The sequence below is a fragment of the Perissodus microlepis genome, chromosome 6 (genome assembly GCF_051167445.1).
Source record: "Perissodus microlepis isolate ML-2025 ecotype Zambia chromosome 6, ASM5116744v1, whole genome shotgun sequence".
Lineage (NCBI taxonomy): Eukaryota > Metazoa > Chordata > Actinopteri > Cichliformes > Cichlidae > Perissodus > Perissodus microlepis.
The window spans coordinates 11,848,547-11,870,737 of record NC_140466.1 but is presented as its reverse complement, the minus strand read 5'-3'; the positions used below and the strand labels follow the sequence as shown (position 1 = coordinate 11,870,737).

General features: G+C 38.4%; 1 protein-coding gene across 1 annotated transcript; it reads right to left on the bottom strand.

The window, feature by feature from the left end:
* Positions 1 to 2,834: 2,834 nt before the first annotated feature.
* On the bottom strand, positions 2,835 to 20,970 carry shoc2 (SHOC2 leucine rich repeat scaffold protein). The gene is made up of 9 exons (XM_084930797.1): positions 20,893 to 20,970; positions 11,645 to 12,687; positions 10,996 to 11,133; positions 10,715 to 10,845; positions 10,374 to 10,562; positions 9,496 to 9,618; positions 9,038 to 9,175; positions 8,587 to 8,704; positions 2,835 to 7,558 (listed from the first exon to the last, which is right to left on the bottom strand). The coding sequence occupies exons 2-9, from the start codon at positions 12,309 to 12,311 to the stop codon at positions 7,350 to 7,352; spliced, it is 1,713 nt and encodes a 570-aa protein (XP_084786923.1). The 5' UTR covers positions 12,312 to 12,687; positions 20,893 to 20,970; the 3' UTR covers positions 2,835 to 7,349.
* Positions 20,971 to 22,191: the final 1,221 nt, after the last annotated feature.

The window sequence follows — 22,191 nt, the reverse complement described above, 5'->3', positions numbered from 1 at the left end:
AAAGAGTCAGTTTTAAGTATTACTTAAGTCAACTAGAAAGTAGTTATTTTCCTAACTCTGACACATACAGTGTGGGCAGTATTCCTCTGACATTAGATCAAAAATCTCACAAGACTTCGCAAACCCCACAAATGCTAATCCCCTCTTTTTATGTATACAATTTATAGCTGGAGAAGCCTGCGCTTTTGTTTGGTTTGGACACTTTTAGCATTTCTTTAGATTTCATCCACTGGGGGATTTATTATGGTCCAAACTCCCAGAGTCTTCTCAGAAAGTCTTTCTTACCACAGAAACTGTGCTGAATGCATTGTTTGTGTTCCACTAAAAAAAATCGCTCCAGCAGGGTGACTCGAAGGAGGGAAATCTCGAAGAGCTGCGGGAGGACGCAGAGTACCCTGCTTATCATCAGTGTGTGCCGGGCGCGCTCAGAATACAGGAGTCAGCAGACACACTGAAAAAAGTGTCGTGATAATCTTGACTTCAGTTGTGCTCGTCTCTCACAAACAAACTAAAGCTGCAACAGTTAATGGCGACTTCACTGGGTTTAACACCCTGTTGGTGTCTATGCTGTAGAGAGGCTAAAACTACAGCTCTAATTATGAACCAACCATATTTTAGTTTGCAATTTTAGCTAATAATACACTGATTTTTACAGTCACGTGCTTACATGTAGTGTCTAATTTTCTGATGTTTTTTCCGGGGATCTTTTATTTTCTATTCACCGTTAATTTGATGATTTTGATCACGGAAACAGAAGTGTGTCTTTGACCCTGTTCACTCCAAAGCAGGAGCAACAAGATGTGGAAGAGAAAATTGACATGATTTTAGTCAGAAACATGTAACCCAATAGCTTAATGGATTATTAGAAATTCTGGTTGCTCTGTGATTGTCTTCTGTTGAAGCCATAAACCACAAACTATCCGATAAATGTGCGGAAGGCTTTTAACGGGAAGTCAGTGAATATTCAAAGTGCCCATCTGCGAATCGCTGCTCACATGCAGGACCCACAAAAAAGCCTGACAATCCAACTCTTATCTGTCCTGGCTGGTGAAACGATAGCAACCGTACAGGGAACTGGCTGACTGTTTTTGGGTAAACATTGTCTCGTGGCGCCGGTTGATGCATGAGGGCGCGCACAAAGCGCAAGGATACAGTGACACCTGTCGTCTCCAGCAAGAGCCTCCCAGCTCCGGGAACCAGCTCCGTGGGAAAAAAGATATTTATGGACAACACAGACGATGAGGAAGTGGAGGAGGTCAATGAGCTCAGTGTGTTTTTTTCCCCCAACTTTATGATTTCCTTTGCTAAAGACAGATATGTGGGAGAAAGCACTCTCCCACAGTACATACTTGAGCGTAACTAGACGAGACGATGAACTCGGTTGATCGGGTTGATTTTCAGATGGTGGTGGTAGCTCCATGGTGACATCATGTGAGTATTATTATAGATTTATTTAAAAAGATGAAATGAAGACAAGAAAAAAGAAGAAAACCCCGTTTCGAGCTTAAGTTAGAAAATAATTTCATCTCCCCAGCAGGGGGCGGTGTTGCACTGGACTGATGACACCGATACAGCTTCAGGCCGTTAGAGAGACTGTGATTACTTAAAAAAACAAACAAACAAACAAACAAACATTGTGTAAAATGCACCTGCTGCTCCTTTACCATCTTTCGTTACACATTATGTAGCATAAATGAAACAGTATTAACCCCAAAGGCAAGGTGAAAACAGCCAGTCTGAAAGTGAATTATAGATAGATGGTGAGAACATCTGTGGCAATGCTGCATGTCATCAACCTGACAAGTGAGAAATGCTGGATGCAGACAAACCGCGGGCAATACTTAAGATTAGAGCAACCTATTTCTTTCCGTTATCATCAGTGGCGTTTGCAGCTGTATTCTCTGCACAGGTGAATAATGAATCACATCAGCACTTCCAAGATGAGCTGTGAATGAGAACAGGCTCAGCTCTGGCACAGGTCAGCAGCGATGCAAAACAAACAGGAAACGTGTTGTGTAGTGAGTGCTGAAATTGTCCCCGGGGGTGACAAACAAAGACTGCTCCCACTACTTAAATGGAACCAGTGGAAAAACATTTGTTTGTTTATTTATTTCATTTAGAACATTACAAGAGTGTACTTTTATTACAAATTAATAAATAAATTTTTCTTTCTTTGTATTTTTAGACTGATTGCATTTTGGGCTACAATAAATCTTAATGATTTGTTATTGAAGAAACTACTAGCTCTTACAAAAGTTTCTTATCAAGGCAAAGTCCCACACCACCAGTGATGAAGCCCCAGTGCATGTCCCACTAACTGGAACTGTTTCTCTGTACAGCTGCTTGCTGTTGCCACATGTTAACAGCACAACCACTTATTAAAATTGCCACTGTGGTTACATAAAAAAAGATTTTTGTGTGTTTATTTGGTTGGTTGGTTTCTGTTATTTTAGAAATTATTGATGTTGTGTTTTAAAGGTGAGTATAGTTGTGGCTGTTTTGTAAGTTTTGATTTTCAGAGCATGATGATTGATGATGATTAAGCACGATGAGTTTTTACTAGCACTTTCTTTTAATAAATCATTTGGATGTTTATTATTATTAATTTATTATTATAAATCCTAGAGACTTATTAATTTCAAGTCTCTTTTAAATTCTGATTACTGTTACATTTTAACATTAGGGAAACGTTAATATTAACTTAATATTCCCATGCTGTAATGTCTGTCTGGAATACAAAATGGAAACAAAACGATAGAAAAATGGGGGAAAAAAAGGGGGGGGGGGGGGGGATCCTGACTTTAAAAAAAATGTGAAATTTAAATACAAGCACATGAATTTGTAAATATTTATCAGTTTATTACAGTTAAAAAGGATGTATGTACATACAGAACATCACCAAACATGGTCATTTTCACTCATTTGCAAAGTAGTACTCTGCAGCTAGTTGGTATCAGAATAATTTTCTTACAATGGGGCGGCATTGATTAAGTTTGTCATTTACAACCAAGCACAAGAGTCAGTGTATTTCTCTTCTTTTCCAATTGCCAAATAATGCTTAATAAAGGCATATATATCCAAACAAATAAAACATCGGAGGGGGGTGGGGGTGCTTAGTAAAACAGACTGTTGTTTAATTGCTGGTCCAGATTTCCTGTTTCAAACACACAGCTGTACACAGGTGGAAACACCTCAGACTGGATCTTGGTCACTGGTTAGCAATGAAGACTCACATAGAGGTAGTCATGTCTGCGTCTGCTCATCCAGTCAAGAAACAACTCATCCAAAATCTGTTATGTCGAAGGACCCGCATCTCTTTACTGGCGTAAAAAGGAAATAAAAGAAAAAATGACTGTCTTTGTGGATTAAATCAAGCGGTCATAAAGGTTTTGCTTGGTGCACATAAGGCAGTCAAGTAAATGTATGGAGATACTACAGGAGGATGTGTCAGTGGCTGGGTGCGATTCAGATAAGTATGCACTGGGAAAGATTGGACAGCTTCACATTAAAGGGCCATTCCACCAAAGCTGACTTGGTTTATATACAAAAAAGATGAGTAATTATGAATCCATGTTCCCTCATGTGGAAACAAACCTGGAAATTGTTTGTTGTGTTTCTGAAAACATGTCCAAAACTACCTAATCTCAATATAGATTTATTTTTAAGAAATTACGTTTAGTCTCTCTGCAAAACTCCTGAATTAAACCTGATATAACTGCAGAGATAAGATATTAAAAAAAATAAATACGTTGTTCTTTCGCAAAATAACAATGCAAGTCAGTGTTGGTGGAATTCCCTTTTAATGCCAAAGACAAGGGAGACGTAAGCTAATGCACATCCACTTGGTAGCATAATGGCATCATCTTCCATTGCGCTCTGTTTTCTTGAAAAACTCATCACATTACAGATTTTGTAATACTGAGCCTACCATAACGTCAGATTACTGTACAGAGTAAAAGGAAAAATAAGACAGAAGAAACTAGACCCAAATTTACATTGTAACAACCAGTTGCTTGTCATCAAGTACAGTCAGTGGCCATAGACACAAGGAATAGCCAAACAAACACATAAAAAAGACCATTAAGGCTGCTTGTCAATGTAGATTAAGTAGGATAAGCATTGCCACACAATGCTTCGACACCCTTTGCAATATACAAAAAGGGAGCATTTGCAGATACACCAAATAGCCACTAAATCGAAATCTTCTATGCAAAAACGCCCGATTCTGACCCAGACAAATCATGTCAAATATGTGTTCAACATGCTTGTTTCCTGTACAAAATAACAAGGCAAGAAAATTACGATTCATATGATCCAGAAACAAAAAAGCAAAAGGAGCAAAATGACTGATTCTGTGATGCTCTTGATGGCCTAAAATCACAAACGATAGAAAAATAAACAAAATACTCCAATTATTTTGGATGCACCAGTACGCAATACATCATCACCACCTGCAGCAACAAGTCAGCACCTGGAACTGAATGGACAGGTCGGTGATCTCCATCTCCTCCTCAGAACATTAAAACTACATTCCATGATCTGATAAATGCTCTCCAGTCGATCAGCCCCGCTCAGTTCGTGCCTCACCTCCCATCATCTCGTCTCTTCATACCCTGGCATTCTCAGCCTTGCAAAATGGCACATGAATAAAGTAAAACAGAGAGACTGAATGTAAAAATGGGTCACAGCACTCACGCTGCATACCTAATGCACATCTCACTTTTGAGTACTCGTTGAAGGCATTTTTCACACAATTGTTTACAGCTAAAAGTAAATACACACACAAAACAAAAGAAACTTCCAAAGCTTTTATATAAAACCCAGGAATGCAATGCCTCCGGTGTGTTGTTGAGCGTGAACACAGAAAGCCCTTTTTACAATTTTTTTTGTCTTTTTCCGACAGTCTTGTACTGTAACTGCGTTAAGCTCAAATATGCACCTTGTGTTGTCTCATCGTTGTGTCCAAACGATTTGATCTGTGTGAAAACCACCGGGCCTGATGCTTAACCGAAAAGGTCAGTGGATTTGTCCCTTGTCAGGTTTTCGAGTGAAGTCTCTATCGTTCTTGGGAGTGGATCGTTTTCCCTTCTCCTGCCCTACTCGGCTCCCTCTGTCTCGGAACAGCATATGTTTAAGTCCATGAAAAGCAGCAACAGGTTCTGCTGGTAAATTAGAAGCAGCGTTTCATTGTTCCCCCAACCCTGACCCGACCCAACTCCAACGTGAGCTGTGGTGCTCACGTCACTTGGGCTTCCTGTTGAGAAGAGTGGCCAACACAACCCACTAAAACACACCAAGCTGCTGCAGAGAAAGTAGGCCCACACATGTCAATACAAAAAAAGATCCATGATTGAATATAGAATTGGGATGCAAAACATCTTAAGGAAACAAAAAAGGTTTGGTTTGATTTCCTTTTGTTGGATTTTTAAAATGCACAGTCACAGGAAATAATACTAACTGAAAGCACATTTTATCATTTTGAATCAAAAAAACAAAAAAAACCAAAAAAAAAACCAAAACAAATTGATTTAAAATAAACTGGGCTCATTTGAACTGCAGTTAGCTGTTATGCTTGCAACAGAGAAAGCAGGATATGTGAATATTAAAACTGTCTCACACCCAGAGACCCTTTTTTTACAGTTCAAGAGAGCAGGTTCCTTTGCGACTGAAAGGAAAACCTTCCCCAAAGAAAGTTACCATTTATTTTGAGCCAGTGAAACTCAGCATTTATATTTAATTGATACAAATTTACAACCGTTTAACAAATAAAATACTTCTGAAACAAAATGCCCCCATTCAAAAATAATCAATGAGAGACTACTGATTTTTTTTTTTTTTTTGTCTTAATATAGAGAATGCAAATAAAAAGTGCATACAAGCAGCAGCATTGCTGGGACAGTGTGGGACAACAAGGATATCTTTAAAAAAAATTAAGTTACAAATCAATACAAATCAAGGGAATAGTTTGCATGATGCTATTAAGATTCTTAACTCGACCCTGTGAAAACAAACTACAGAAAATTAAAGACATTTTTTTAAAAAGAAAAAAGAAAGAACTTTCAAGAAGTTACCGGCCAATGTTTTATTATAAATGTTTTTCTTCTTCTTTTTTAAACTCTCATACACTCACCACTTGCTCCAGAAGCTCAAAACGTCTTTTTAAAAACGCTTGATATGTTGGTCAATGATCAACTGGATGACAGCTATGCAACCCAACACTGAAGAGAATATCAAACAAGTAAACATAACTAAAAATTGCACTCAAGGCAACAACCAGTATTTGTATTAATATATAAAAACATCATTTATCCCATCACCTATGTATGCTCTGATGTTTCTCAATACCTTTTTGTCACATAAAATCAATATAGACAGGGCCCAGAGCACCGCCTGTTTTGGAGAAAAGTCCAAGTTGCTTCTGTTTTTCAAGCATGTGTGATTGGCATTTCTCTATGTATGCATTTACTATCTCCTGCTGCTATTTATTTTAAAAAAGACCCTAAAAAAGTAAAAACAAAAAGTAACAGCAGTAATTTAAAAAAAAGTTACCGAAATAATTTGTGTCTTTGTACTCTTGTGGTCAACCGTGTTTAGAAATAAACCACTGGTTCACTCTAAACATAGGCACATTTTAAAAAATAAAAATAAAAAGGTTAAAAAAAAGAAAAAACAAAATGCCAAAAAAAAGAACACCATCATTAGACCTTTGTTCTCTATAGTCAAGAAGCAATTAACACAATTTATGTCAAGGGAAGATGATGTTTAAAAAAAATGTTTTAAAAATGGGAGAGTCAAAAGAATATATAACAAGATGACGTTAAAAATCACGGCAGCAGCAGTAAATTAAAAGTTCCAAAGACTTTTTGTTTGTTTTTGCATACAATTGTATCCTTGCTCACATAATAGATGCTTGTAATTACCGTAAATACATTGGCAATGGGAGCATGGTTTATATGGTTGAAAGACTTGCCACTTAGCTCACAGTTACTCAATATATATAACTTTATATATCTTCAGTTTTGGCAAATAGATGGAAATAATTCCTCTTGTATGATTCGGAATGAAAGACGAGTTACGGGTGATGGACTGGCGTCCTAAAATGACCGTGATAAACTGGAGAAACACAGAAGTCAAGTGTCCAAAGGTTTGCTTTGCTTCTGCCCAAGGATGATAAAAAGAAACATTCTCCTCCTCAGTATCCTCTTTTTATTTGCCCCACCGACACCTGTTGTGACGAGTGTGTTTTCTTTACAGTGTATGATACACATAATGAGGGTGGGCAGGCAAAAGGGTGCAGAGCAAGTGGAGGGTTTGCAGTTAATCAGGACTGGCATTGAGCTGCTCTTGGCTCAGACCATGGCACGGTATGGTCCCTGCATCTTGAGGAACTGAATGATGAAGGAAGGGCCTCCTGCGACAATCTGGGGTGGCAGATGGGTGAGGGGACAGTTCTCTATGCTCATGATGGACAGTTTACTGCAGAGGGCCAGCTCAAATGGAAGGCTGTGCAGGTTGGGGTTGTCGTTGAGGTACAGTTCCTCCAAGTTCTCCAGTGTGCCTGAGGACAGACATTATGCAGTGTTAGTTGAAGCGTATACTGTCATCCAGGGAAACTGTGTCAATAAAATAATTTTTTTCAATGATAGCTCCTTTATTTAGTATGATATTAGATTTGATGTACTTTAAGCACTCATGAAATAGCAAATGAGGTACGCATAAGTGCAATTAATTCCAGCGAGCCAAAAGCTCAGGTCAGACTAGGTTCAGGTCATCTCAGCTAGACACCCCTGGCTCTGAGCAAAACAACATCACCAACCTATTGTTCAAAGAGACAGCCAATGAGAATAAACTTGGGCTAAAAGCAGGGCACCTAAGTGCAGTTAAAGATAATCAAGGATTATTAAGAATGAAACTGTGCAAAGCTGCTGTAGTAACTACCACGTCAAGAATAAAAGTATTTTATTTATATTGCAAGAGGTTTCCTTGTAATGTTTTGCAATAAACTTTACTGATCATGATACCTAAGGCTGCAACTAGTAATAATACAAACTGCCAGTTAGTGTCCTTTTGAAAGGCTTCACATGTTAGTGAATATGAAGGGCAACAACATAATTCATTCATATTAGAAAGGCCAAATTAAACCAAGCTCAGAAAAAATCATTAATGGCCATTAAGATGGTAAGGAAAGACTGCTACACTATGGGCAAACCTCCAATTTTCATTAGCTATACAAATTTTAAGTCTTACAAACTATAAATGTTGCACTGTTACTGCTTCAAAAGAAAATCCAAATACCTCTATACCACATCTATAACCTACTTCTTCTCTCTGCCTAAACACTCTAAAAATACACTAACCTTATCTTCTTTCCCCACTCATTTTAATCTCTGGCTTAACGCAACACTAACAAAGCTATCCAGATTGGTCCAGTCACTGGGAGGAAGGGTCAGAGGTGGCACATACTGTGGACTGTTAAGCTCTTGAACCCTAATGGTTACGCTTAGCTTTTATGGAAAAAATAATGGTTACATGTATTTGCTTTGTCATAAAGGAGATTTTCAGAACGGGTATAAGAGGAGTACTGACCAATCTCCTCCGGAAGGTGTTGCAGCTGGTTCTCCCCCAAACCCAGATGAGTCAGGTTGAGGAGGTGGCCGATTCCTCTGGGTAACATAGTCAGCTGATTATTTGTCAACACCAGTTTCTGAAACGAAGGTAGAGACAGCACAATGAAACTGTAAAAAGGCTTCTGATTCCACTGTATCCCACAGCATTTACCAGCTGGAGACCAACTGTGGATGATTATCTAATGTGTAGACAGGCTGTGCTGTATCTGCTCCTTAAAACTAAAGTGATTTCTATGATAAAGGATTAGGATCTCAGTTTTTAAGATTGTTAAAACAACAAAAAATGTTAAAACAACAAAAAATGTTAAAACATTTTAAATATTACATGTCAAAACTTCCTGGTTCTGATTAAGCCTTCATATACAACAAAAATCAGAGCAACCAGACAATTTTAGCAATGGTAGGCTTACCTGTAAATCTTTCAGATAAGCGATTTCATTAGGTAGACATTCCAACTTGTTTTCCTCCAAGTCAAGCTCCCTTAACTTTCTCAAATTCCCAATACCATGTGGTAACTTCTTGAGAAGATTATTGGACAATATTAACACCTGTGAAGACAATGAGATTTTTTTTTTATTTTTTAAATAAGGAACAATCAGACAGCTTGGCACTATTAAATATAATGATTTACAGAATAACGCAATTAAACATCACAATTAAACCAAAAAATAAACCCAGAAAAAGCAACAGCGGCTGATATGAGTTTATTTAATAAATCACTAGCCTCAAAGATAAGTTCCCAATGTTCCCAATTTATTATGAATCTGTACCAAATATCATCTCTTAGATATTGTGCTGAGATACTAAAAAAAAAAATAAAAAAAAAAATAAAAAAATCACCCATGTACCCCATGTATGAAAGACTCACCTCCAGAGAAGCAAGACCACAGATATCCTCTGGGATCTTAGTCAGCTGATTGGTGGCCAGGTTAAGTTCAACCATGCTAGTCCATGTACCAAAATCCAAAGGCAGTGCTGTTAACTGGTTGTCCTGAGCGAAGACAAAGGAAAAGCGTTATTAGCAATATAACTGACAATTCAGTGAGTCAACAAAATAGGGTGAGCAGACTGATGGATTACATTAGATATGCTTCTTACAATAAAACATATATTTTTTTTGAAATGACACTTAAAGAGTACTCACCGTGTGTTTTTTTCCACGTAACAGATATTTGACTTCGATATATTTAAGGATTCCATGAACTTTTATCGTTCTACCTCACTTTTATTAGAACTACTGTAAAAACAAACTTTCCAAAAGTGCAGAATGTTGATTTGTTGCTTTTTTTAAATATCAAATTTTTCTATGAATTCACAGGAGTGCATAACTTTTTGTATGTGACTCCGTATTGCTCAGGTATAACAAAGCTTCAGTTCAATACCTGATGTTCCTGTGGTTTTTCTTCTCTGAAGATATTTTAACATGTCACAGCACAGATTCAATAATGTTCAAATTCAATTTAGCTCCCTCAGTTTCAGCCTCCTAGTATTGCTCATGCTGGCTCACAGTCACAGCTTACTGGAACACTTGACAACAACAGAGCCATTGTCCACCTGGACCTTTCTTTTTACGACAAGTCAAATATGTCTGCGGTAAAAACCAGGCTTAATATTCACCCGTTTTATCCTCTTGTGATACCTTACTACCACCAGACTTTGGCAAAAATAAAACAACAGCAGATAAAATGGAGATAATTTAACCAAAAGATATTAATTGTATATTGTATGACAAGCATGTAACTATACCTTCATGTTAAGCTTGCTTAACACTTTTGCCCTGGAAAAGATGCCAAAGGGTATCTTGTTGATACGGTTGTGCTCCATGTTGAGAGAGTAAATGGTTGAGAACTGGGATGGCCCACCCACAGGGTACGACTGGAAGCAGTTTCTTGCCAGTGTTAAACTCGTCAGATTGACCAAACTTGACAGCAGACCCTGACCAAATACAGAAACAGTAGCATGGCAGGAATCATATGAGCAGGACAAGGCTGTTGGTATATGCAGTTGGGTTTTACACTGGATATATTCACAAGTAGACCACAAACATATCATATTGCATTTGTGATAAAAATCCATGGTCTACTTACCTCTGGCAACACTGAAATGTTGTTGTTTTCAAGATTTAGCTCCTCCAGTTCTCGACATTGCGCTAAAGATCTGGGAATAGCTGACAATCTATTGTACCTCAGACCTAAGCGATTTATGCTTGCCAAGTTTCCTGAAATAGTAACCAAAAACATTTTTACAGTCTTTTTGTATTATTATTAAATGTAGCTGGATTCACAAGGTTTTGGGGGAAACAAAACAAATAAAAAAAAGCTTTAACAAAAATACAAACTGATGAATACAAATGATGTAGTTATATTACCTATAGTCTCTGGGAGGTCCAAGAGCTCATTGTGCTGCAAGTCGAGGTTAGTTATCTGTGTGCAATTTCCAATCTCCCTCGGTAGGTGTTCCAACTGGTTATGGGCAACGTCCAGAGTAATGAGGCTGCATAGCTCCCCTGCAGGAAGATGCATACAAAATACAAAAACTACTAATACAACAAGGGTGTTTTCAATATTATACACTGGCCTCACTGACAACTTCTAAGCCTTTTGTCTCATTCCACATAAAGAGAATGAAAATACAGATTTAAGTGTGCAGAACAGATTTTTTTCCCCCAAATTGGAACAGCCAAGTTAACAGCAATAATTTTTAAATGCAAGGGACTACAGTACGTTAGAGAGAACATTGACAATTACAACGCTGTTATTAGTTTGGGATTTTAGACTATAGTAATGGTCTATGTAGTACTGCTGGAGCTGAAGGAGACTGTGTATAGGGATGTTGTAGAATTATATACATTAAAAAAATGGCCATCACAACGTACACCCTGATTGAAAATTAATACAGCTAAATATTTCAAATCCATGGTCAATCACTCCCTTACACTGGAATCTTCTTACAGTCAGTGAAAAAAGGCTGTCTTTTGTCCTTCCTTCATCTGAAAAATTCATTTCCATTTTACTCACCTATCTCAGCGGGTAGCTGTTTGATCTTGTTCTCACGAATGCTGAGCATGGTGAGTTTGGATAGGTTTCGGATGTCCTTCTCCACTGTTGTAATGCGATTGAAGCGCAAGTACAGCGTGGTCAAAGATGTCAAGCGATAGACGACTGGTGGTATCTCTCTTAGCTTGTTATGTCGGAGGTCAAGCATTCGAAGCTTCTTCAGGGAGTCCAGGGAGTCAGGCAAACTGGTCAGGGAGTTCTCACTGAGGGCCAAAGTGACCAGGCCTGATAGGCAACCCACCTCAGCTGGCAGGCTCTGCAGCTTATTGCTGTATAGGTAGAGTTCAGTCAACTGTGTCAACTCCTTAATGGAAGTGGGCAGAGTGTGAATGGACCGCTTGGACAAATCCAGTCTCGTCGAATTCTCCTCCCGACACTTGTTAAGCTCTTTGATCACCTCTGCATTACTGGACTTCTTGCGTGTACCTGTTGCTGGGTTTGGCCGCTTTATCGTATTGTCAACGGAGAAGGCAACACCTGGTGTTGAGCTGCTGGTGTCCTTCTTTCCTTCTTTGGCATCTTTCCCTTTGGTCTTCGGGTCTTTGCCCCCATCCTTCATTAAGCCGGCCGGACCACCTTTGGGGTCCTTTTCTTTCGTTTCTTTATCTTTACCTAAAGTACTACTCATGTCGACGTTATCGGGGAACCTACAAGATTGCTCATGGGAGTCTCTCTTGTCAGGTTACTTATTCCAAAAAAACAGGACAGACAGCCAAAGAGGCTTTTAAAAAACACATTCCTGTGCAGGCCCACACATTTACAATTACCCTTGGAATAAAGGCCTTTGGATCCAAAGACTTTTTTGGATACTTATGATACTTTGTCCCTTTGTTAAAATGCCATGGGAGAAAAAAACCTTTGAAGTAGCTGGATTGTGGCATCCATAGGCCACATGCTTAAGTGTTTGAACAGCACACAATCCCAGGACCTTCGGATGGAAGCTCTTTCCCGTTGCAAAGGTTAATGAGGGTTTTTTTTTTTCTTTTAAATTCCTTCGACATTTGCTGTGGGAGAAAAACAGAAATTTTGTTTAAATTGGCACTTTTATTTTTACACTTTACAAATATAACACTTTGGATTTTGACACTAAATTTCAACTAGCTGTCAGTCACTTTCTCCTACAATTTTTGTTTCTTTTAACTCTTTCCTGGCAGTTCTGACAAAAAGAAATACCCCTTTTTGAAAGGACTTCTAAGAACAAAATGTTTAGAAATATTTTCTACTCTGATGATGAATCTTAAAAGTGTTTCCTACTAAAAGAATGCAGTTCTCATTACCATTTAAAATAAATCTTTAGTCCTCTTGTAGTGGGCAAAGATCAGAATATGTGTATATGAAAACTGACAAAAACCCCAGAGAATAAAATGTAAACATGCTCCTTAGAGTTGTGCTGATATATGACAATGTCGAGATCAAAGATTGTAAAAATGAGCAGCGATAGCACAGGTAATTTTTATTTCATTTCCTCTTTAATGCATTAAATCATTATTACCATCATCATCATTATGAAAGTTTAATAAACTGGATCTGCCTTCACTATCATTTCTCCATAGAATCAACACATGCAACACAGAGATGTCTGGGTTTGCAAAGGCACGAAATTAATGTGAGTGAAGCAGCTGTAGCGAACCATCATCATCATCATCTACTGACAGAAAACAGGAGGATATTTCTGACTGCCGTACTGATTTTTGAATTAGAGCTTAATGTGACAACTGAGATGCTCTTCTATCTTATCTCATTAGGCCTTAGTCACCTAGGTCTAGAAACCAGGCAGTGATCCCCTGAAAACATCTGGCTGCTAGGGAGAAGCGTGTATTCCCAGACCGTCTGACAGCAGGCTGCTGGCTGCCAGTGTGTGAATTTGCAAGAACTGAAAAGAGGGTGATTGATTTGATCACTAGCAGGTTGCTGCTGTTAACGAGAGTGATACAAATAGGAAATTCAGACCACTCACCCTCAAAGTAAAAAGTTGCAATTTTTGAAACATGGTGGTTTGAGTGTTAAGGACTTTTATTTTAAATGAAAAAAAAACTGTCCATTTCGAGTTTGTATCACACTTTCACAACCGCTTGAAGGTCAGCAAATGTTTTCAGACATATTTGTGTATTTCATACAAACTACAAGTGACCACAGCAACCTACTGACCAAAGCAATTGCACAGAGGGTTTCAGTGCAGCACCGTATATCTCTTTGCGACCAATTTCACTTGGCGATAGCAGCAAGCAGCCTCCTGAAACCACTTGCCAATGGTAAGGAATACTTAGTCAATTTCACAGAAACCTCACGCAACCAGTCAAAACCGGTTGAGCAACCCTCCACCCACCTCCTCCGTATCTTTTACCAGACATAACTGGTTACCAGGAGATTGCAGACCAGTCTCTCAACTTATGTGATTGGAGCTGTGACTTTTTTCTTCGTCTGGTTTTTCTGTCAGTGAAAAACTCAGCTGTGTGAAAAGGGTATGGTATAGAGGTCAGGCGAGATGGGTAAGATAGGTGAAATGTTTTATTCAAGGGGGGGAGGATGATGGATGCTACTACAGCTCTACGGTTAACAAGTCAAGAGTCAGCAAATGTTGACTTTATACTGTTTTAGCTGTTCAGCTGATATCTACCCACTTAAGTTAACTACTTATAGTAAACTCATTGTTGTACTGAACATGCGACATTGCTAGAAAACTGCCGGAACATGTTTCTCTTATTGTGTTTCACTGGCATTTAAACAAGATACACTGACAATATTCTTCCTTAAAAAAAACCTCCTAATTTAACAGGTTTCATATGCTGTCATTATAATTAAGATATTGAGTGTGCTCTGCCAGATCAAGAAATCTGTTTAATTCACTCAAGCATAACCTCATACTAACTACAAAACAAACATTGCATTGTTCTAACAGTCTAACACCCCACTTAACCACCCCATACAAAATTTACAACAAAACGATCATATTGACTCCTGAGGCAATACTTATGCCCTAGATGTCCAGAGCAAACAAGAAGGGATGTTAAAGAATATACATGTGTGGTACTTGTCTCAAATACTCCCAGATAAAACACAGTCCTTTGGATCTTTATGTGACACACTAAGACAGCCTCTCTCTGGCAGCCGTCTCTGTTTAGCCTCTTGCTGGTGCACCTTGATGACTGTGTAAGCTCTCCAGCACTAGTACAGGCTAAGCTGCAGCAAAAAGAGAGGCAGGTTTGGCTCAGGATCAGAGCTAAGTGAAAAGGTTAGGACTGCTGAGAGTAATCTTTAGAAGTGGTTTTCAAAGCATGAAGTTCCCACAACAAGGTCATATGACCTTTTGGGTAAAAGAAATGTTTGGTCAATAGTAGCACCCCTTACATGAGAGAAAGCCTTGTAGTATGTTTCTGTAAATAATAAAATGAAGTATCCACTGCTCTTTTTGCCTGTCATAAATACGTTAAACAGCTAATACTGTCTCTAACAGGCATACCTGTGTACTACATAATTATTTAAAGAAAATGAGAATACCCAGGCCAGTCCAACTCCTAGAGCAATGTAAACCAAACTGTGCAAGCAACTTCCTTTTATGGTTGTACTCGCCGTACCTGTCCTTTTACTTCTTTATGGCTATAACAAACTGCAAGTAAAAAAAAAAAAAAAAAATCATCTGTATAGATTTGAATGCAGTTATAGACTTATAAGAGTTGTTGTATGTTATGCACACAATATGCACACTGATTTCAAATCAGTGCAGTTAAGAGTCCAATGCATTCTGCTTTCATTTAAATCTGTTTCTCTCCTCTCTGTGAACGGTAGACATGAGCATTGATCAGTGGTCACGACTATTTGCATAGTAATGATCGTGAAACTGAGCTCATGGCTCACTGTTAGTCAGTGGTGCTAGTTTTCGTCATTATGCGAAAGTACTGTTTATAAGGTTAGGGAAACCTACAGTGAACTGAGACTGAAGAAGTCACGTGAATGTGTAACAAAACATTTCTCCTGCTACATCCAAATGAATGGAGAAAACTTTCTCTGATTTTTCTCCACTCTTTTGCTTTGCTTTCTTTGGTTCACCATGTGTGTGCTGGTAAAGAAAGAGTTTAAGGTAACTTGTCACATTACTGGAAATGAAATTCCAGTACAACTGTGGATGCTCCTTAATCCAAAAATGAACCAATATCAACCCCAAATTTTTGGAAGTAAGACAGCTGCCAAAACAATCCTGAATATGATGACAAAGGTCAGAATGCCACAAGCTCTGCTGCTGATAGTGGAGTTAGTCATGTCCGAGGCACTGGCTGGTCTCTTGCTGATATAGTTGAAGCACAAGAAACAGATTAGGGCAACTCCTGGCTCCATAAGACCAACATTTAGGCTACATACAAAAGTAAAAGAAACCGAAAATGAAGCCAAGAGAGAAAAGCAATGTTGTCCCTTCCCTTTGAGCTTTGCTCCACTTGATTTTACCTGAATACAGTCAACTAAGGAGAAATATACTTTTATTTCATAGGTATTCTGCTTAATTTGTCCTTGGGACTAAGCACCAAAGAACAGTTGCCTCATAGATAAGGCAAAGAGTCTGATCAACTAGAATGCATTTTATGCTTCAATGAATGAAACGGTCAAAAATATTTTTATTAAAATCCTGGAGCATTTCCTTTGGGAGTGACCAAAACCTCTCTGGTGGGACCAAAATTCTTTGTATGCAGGATAAACCCTGAATTTGTGATTATCGTATCATCATTGTCAGTAGCAATGACAGTAAAACATTTCCCTAAGCAAAACAAGGGTATTATGATTTGTATGTGTCAAATAAATGCAGTGGTTTCTGTAAAATCACTAAGTGGCTTAATATTTAAATGAGCAAATACATTCTCACTTCAGAAGGATAATAACAGAAAACATTAAGAAGAAGCACCAACAGGTAAGAGCGCTGTTGAACAACCACAGATTCAAGATATTCAGCCACTAGGTTAAGGCAAGTCCCTATTTGCATGAATGTAATGGTTGGCTATAAATACTGGAGTCCTGTTCTATTTGGATCATTTTAACATTGGCTCTAGCAGGCAGCAACTTGGCTAGGTTGCTGCACAATGATAAATGATGATAAATAGAATCTAACAGCAATACATATATTCAAATACTAAAGACTGACAATATGTGACACCAACCTTTCAAGTGGGGATATGCTATAGCCAATACGGGTGGGAGAAAAACTGACACAAATATGAGAGATTTTGATATTTTGACTGCCAATACCCTATCGATACAGGGACACCAAATATCAATAATGTATTACAGAAATTAAAATACTCTTGTGCACCACCAATCCTGAGATAATGTTAGCCCAACAATATTACATTTTGTTACAAGGAAACAACAAGAAAAAAAATCTGAACACACTCAGCTTGACAAAGCTACCTCCTAATTCAGAACAAGCTAACAGCTCACTCACAAGTAAAAATAGGACAGCAACCTCACTGCATCTACTAAAATTGGTGATGACATCAATTTTTTTTCACATGCTGTAGTGTCTAAATGGTTGCTCAGATTTTGAGAGTGTTTCACAATCACAACCACTTTTGATCGCAAGGCAACTGCACAGGTGGCCAGATAGGAGGCAACCTTTCTGCAAACAGTCACAGTCTTACTTAGACTTACTGCAATCACTCAAGTGAGACTGCTAAAGGTTTGCAAATAATTTCTATCTAAGCTATAAATGCAGACACATTGCCAATATGTTACCACCAGTCTGAATGTGTTTCCAGGAGACTTGACTCAGCTGGCTTTGAGCTGGATGTATTCTGGTTATAATCCTTTTTATTAGGAAAGTTGTTGAGTGTTAATGTAGTAGTTCAATATGAATTTCTGATAAATGATACAAATATGTGATAGCAATAGATATTTGATTTTTGACCATTTATCACAGTTAATTGTTTTATTAGCATAAAAAGATTGCATGCAATTGCCAACTTGAACCATTTGAATCACACACTGATAGCAAACTGACTCCACCTTAAGATAACATTTCTGGCAGTGTTGATATGCCTGAAATCTCATTTTGCACCAAAAAGAAAAATAACTTATCAAATAAGGTCATCTTATTGAATGAAAAAAAGATCAGTGATATCTAGAGAAAACTGCTGTTACTTGAAACCTTTTTTTAACATAAACTTTCTCAACAAATAACATTTAAACTCATCTCTCAGAAGAAATTATATACATATTATTAAGGCTTATTACAATAAATATTATATACATTAAAATACTCCACTGTAAACTAATATCAGAGTAGGTCTTCAGCTGGTTTAGCATGTAATACAATGTCCTATCCTATCCAAATCAACCTAATTGTATTTATATAGTGCCAAGTCACAACAACAGGTCCCCCAAGGTGCTCCTAAAAGTAAAGAAACTCAGACACCATGTAGAATGATCAGTGTAACTTTTCTTCTCTATGTGCATCACTCTAATTTTGCACTTTGAACATTCCCTCACATCAGTTCTGAAAGTTTCAGTAATCTACATCCAGCAATTTGCTGAAATCTGTGACTCCTTATATTGATGTTATGGTTATTATTTGTTATTACTGAGACAATGATTGTTATTCTCTCAATGATAAATATAAAACCTGCGGTGAAAAAGTAGCCAGAAATGCACAAGAGATATTGCTGCATCGACGCAAAGTGTAGTTACATTTCTAGGAAGGTACACGTCAGGTTATGGTGTAGAGTTTCAGAAGGGTTTGTGGTTATGATGTAGCTACAGAGCAGATTTCCTGCTGAGGCATAATTTCCCAGTCAGCGGTTAGCAATAAGCTAGCTAGTTTTTTAGCATCTGCTACCCCATGGCTCACTATAGTACCTTTGTGTTAATATAAACACATTACAGCAGACAATCTCTTTCTAAAAAGACTTGGGTTCATTTGTTCTTAAACAACAGGGGAAAAAAAGTGCATTCATATTCAGGTAGCAGACACTGAAAACAGACAAATCATAACCAGGTTAGCAATTAATATGGTGTTATGTGGTCTGAGTTATGTGTAACCAAAAGGTTCTATATCCCAGGCTTAATCCTCATAGTGAAACCTTACTTGGCTCATCTGTAAGCCCCGAGGCTCTAGTATACACAGAGATTATTGTTATTATTTTACACCTCAGTCTAAACATGTTGTACACATACTGAGGTCTAAGAAAAAGCCATAGAACATGTAAAATGACAACATAATTCTTGGGGGACTGTTCAACCTGAAGACACCACACACATACAGAAAAGGTTTGGTTGGTTGTCAGCACTAGGTTACTGTGCTTAGTCAGACCAAGAAAGTCTAGTGTACCAAGGATAAACTCAAACCGACTTGCTCCTGCTACGCAAACATGGCCCAGTGGGTGTTAACATTGCAGTAAGCCTACAACCCCATCTAAGCAATCGTTCAACTACTTAGCTAAACCCTACAAAATCCACAAAAGAAAGACAATTTTAACTAGATACGTATGACTGGAAAACCTAATTAATCAACAAAGGACAACTGATGTGAAATTATGCAACTACTCAGCCAAACCTGTTTGACCAGAACGGTAAATTGTGGATGAGCCTTTAGATCACCCTTCACAACTGACTGATATGCTCATGTGTGAATGTGTGTAAGCTGAAACTACTTGTTTAGCCAATGTAAATATGAGGTTGAACTCAAGCAAGGTTTTGCAGAAAAAGCTAATGCATTTGTCCATCAACACAACCACAACACCACCATAAAGTGCTATTTGAACTTCCCACATAGACTAATGAAGTTATCCATTAAGGATATCTTGGGCCCATCTGCTAATGTCAGTACATTCAGGCATGAGTGGAACTGTTCTCCCTTGTTTGTCCATTATAATCTCTTTAGGATCAGATGATACATGTGCCGATATATCAGCTAATTAGAGAATGCAATAAAGCACGTCCGAAGCAAAGAAATGTTTCAGAATCAGATTCAAGAAATATTCAGTCATCTGCTTGCTGGTACTTCACAGTAAGTTGAGGCCTGTCAATATAGAATCTCCGTATGATAGAAGGACGCAAAATTGCACAACAGGGGTGAGGTGGCAGCTATCGCTGTTGCCACTAAACAGAACTCCACATGACCCCCACTAGGGTGAGGGGGGTTATGTAGGCTACGTGTGCAAATGGCAAACCCCTGGAAACAGACTACCGACAGAAACGGTAGCTACCAGGTCGAGAAGTCGCATTTCAATATCACCCAATTTCCATGATATGAACACCTAATATGGGTATGACAGTGTATTATCAGTAATGTGAGTGTAACACCTTGACGCTAATAATGCTACGTTGTGACTGTTAACCTAACTGCACAAGCTAGACAACTATTTGTCGTAAACCAACTCGAGTAAGCTAAAATGTCTTCTGTTAGCTAAGCCACTCATAAAACTAAAATATATAATACACGTCTCAAAGTCTTTTCTAAACTGAGAGAAACAGCAACCTGCTAAGACGACTGACAACAAGGCAGGAAATAAAAACAGCTAAGCTGAGCGTCAACGGCACGGCAAACGTCAGTTATACCAGACTGCTAAATTGCTACCGTCAGCTAGCGAGCAACTTAGCTTACAAGCTAACGGTACTTTTTTTCCAAACAAGGAAAATCAAAACAGCTGTCATTAGCACATAATGAAATAAAGGACCATTGGTGGGTGTTTGCTAGACTGTGCAGAGAGGGTGTCGAGATTTGCCCTTAATACTCACACCCAGCGCTTAGCTTAATCATTAGCAGAGGTGTGTGTGTGTGTGTGTGTGTGTGTGTAACGCAGGCCCGAGCGGAGCGGCTGTCGGACGTAGACCGACCCGACCGAAGGGGGGGAAATCTCTGCTGTAGCCAGCTGAGTGCATACGGGTAGCAGATACCCAAAGAGAACATCCTGTGAAGGCGTGAAGGCAGCTGATATCCCGACCCGAGCAGCCACGCAAGGCCACAGAAGAGCCGACAACCTGTAACGCTGAATCTAAGTGCCGTTCCCGTTGTGAATATGAGCCGAGAAAAAAGAAAACAGTGAAAAACAGCGGCCATTCCGAAGCTGAACAAAAGAGTGCGTTCGTACTCGCCACCGCAAAATGACACATCGCTGTTACACACGCCTTAACGAGAGGCTGACAAGTACGTTACCTCTAGAGCAATGCGTTACCGTGCTGGGGGGATAAAAACGTCCACTGTTAATGTACTAAAATAACTGCTTTACCTTCAGAGGTGTGACTCCGCCATCCTTGCTGCTTCCTCCTCTTTTCCTACACTGCTGCTCTGCTCCCCTCCCTCCCCCGGTCACCAAACTGCGTCATTCACACGCCTAACCAATGTTATCACGAGACTTTGAAATGCAATCAAACGTCCATTATTTTACAAACATTTATCTGTGAAAATCAATCTGAGATAATAATAATGATTGATTACAAACCGGAGCATTAAAACAATGTATTGAAAAGAAAATGAAAACGAACTCATACAAATCTCTGACTTTTATTAACTGTAAAACTGTGCAAATACATTCTCAAAACAACTAAAAACAGATGACTGTCCTTAAAAAAGCAAGCGGATTTGTTTTCTAATTTATGTCATGTCTCTTCTTCTTTTTTTTACACTTATGAAAGTTTTCTGAGTTTTCAGCTCCTGAAAACACCCCCTCATAAGTGTAAAACAACAACAACCCTGCAACCACTTGGGGCTGTGTCCAAAAGTTATTCGCTCCCATGTTAAAATACACACAGCAAAATGTGTAGACTTGTAAAATAGATGCAAAATAAAATCAAATGAATAAATAAAAGAGTTCAATGTACATTTAAAACAGTACTACAAGAGGCAATTCTATAATTATAACCTATACACTGGGCCACCTTTACAAATACAAGACAGATTCAAGCATCAGCAATCTAATTTAAACCACATCATGAACCCATCTGCATAATAAACAATACAAGCATGGTATGATCACAGAGAAATATAGTCAGAGCTATAAAGGTGCAAAAAGATCTGTATTTATGGCTTAGTGCACAATATAGGAGAGACTTTCTCTGCAGAAATGGATTAATGAACTCACCAAACACTAGGATACTTGTGAATCCAGAATATATAAAGGCTGCAGTTTGTTTTGCAATCTTTGACTGAGCTCATGCTTTTAAACCTTGTTGCACAAGCTAAAAAATTGCCTCTTTTTTAGTCTAATTTAGACATATGGGGGTTAATCCAAACATTCCGAATTGCATAAGCCCATGCCCTACAAAACCATTTCTAGTGCAATTGCTGTAGATCCACTACAGAGCTACTGTTAACCAAATAATTAACATGAGTGTGATTGTTACTGCAATAACTTACTGGTGATGCGAGGGGGCAGAGGCCACACAGTTATGGATGGGACTGATAATGCCACCCTTTCTTTCTATATGATAACTTCTGGCTTCAAAAACAATAACATGGCAGCAGACAAAATGCTAATGTTAGCTTTCATAATGGGGAGTACATACACAATACTAATACTTTTTGTTTA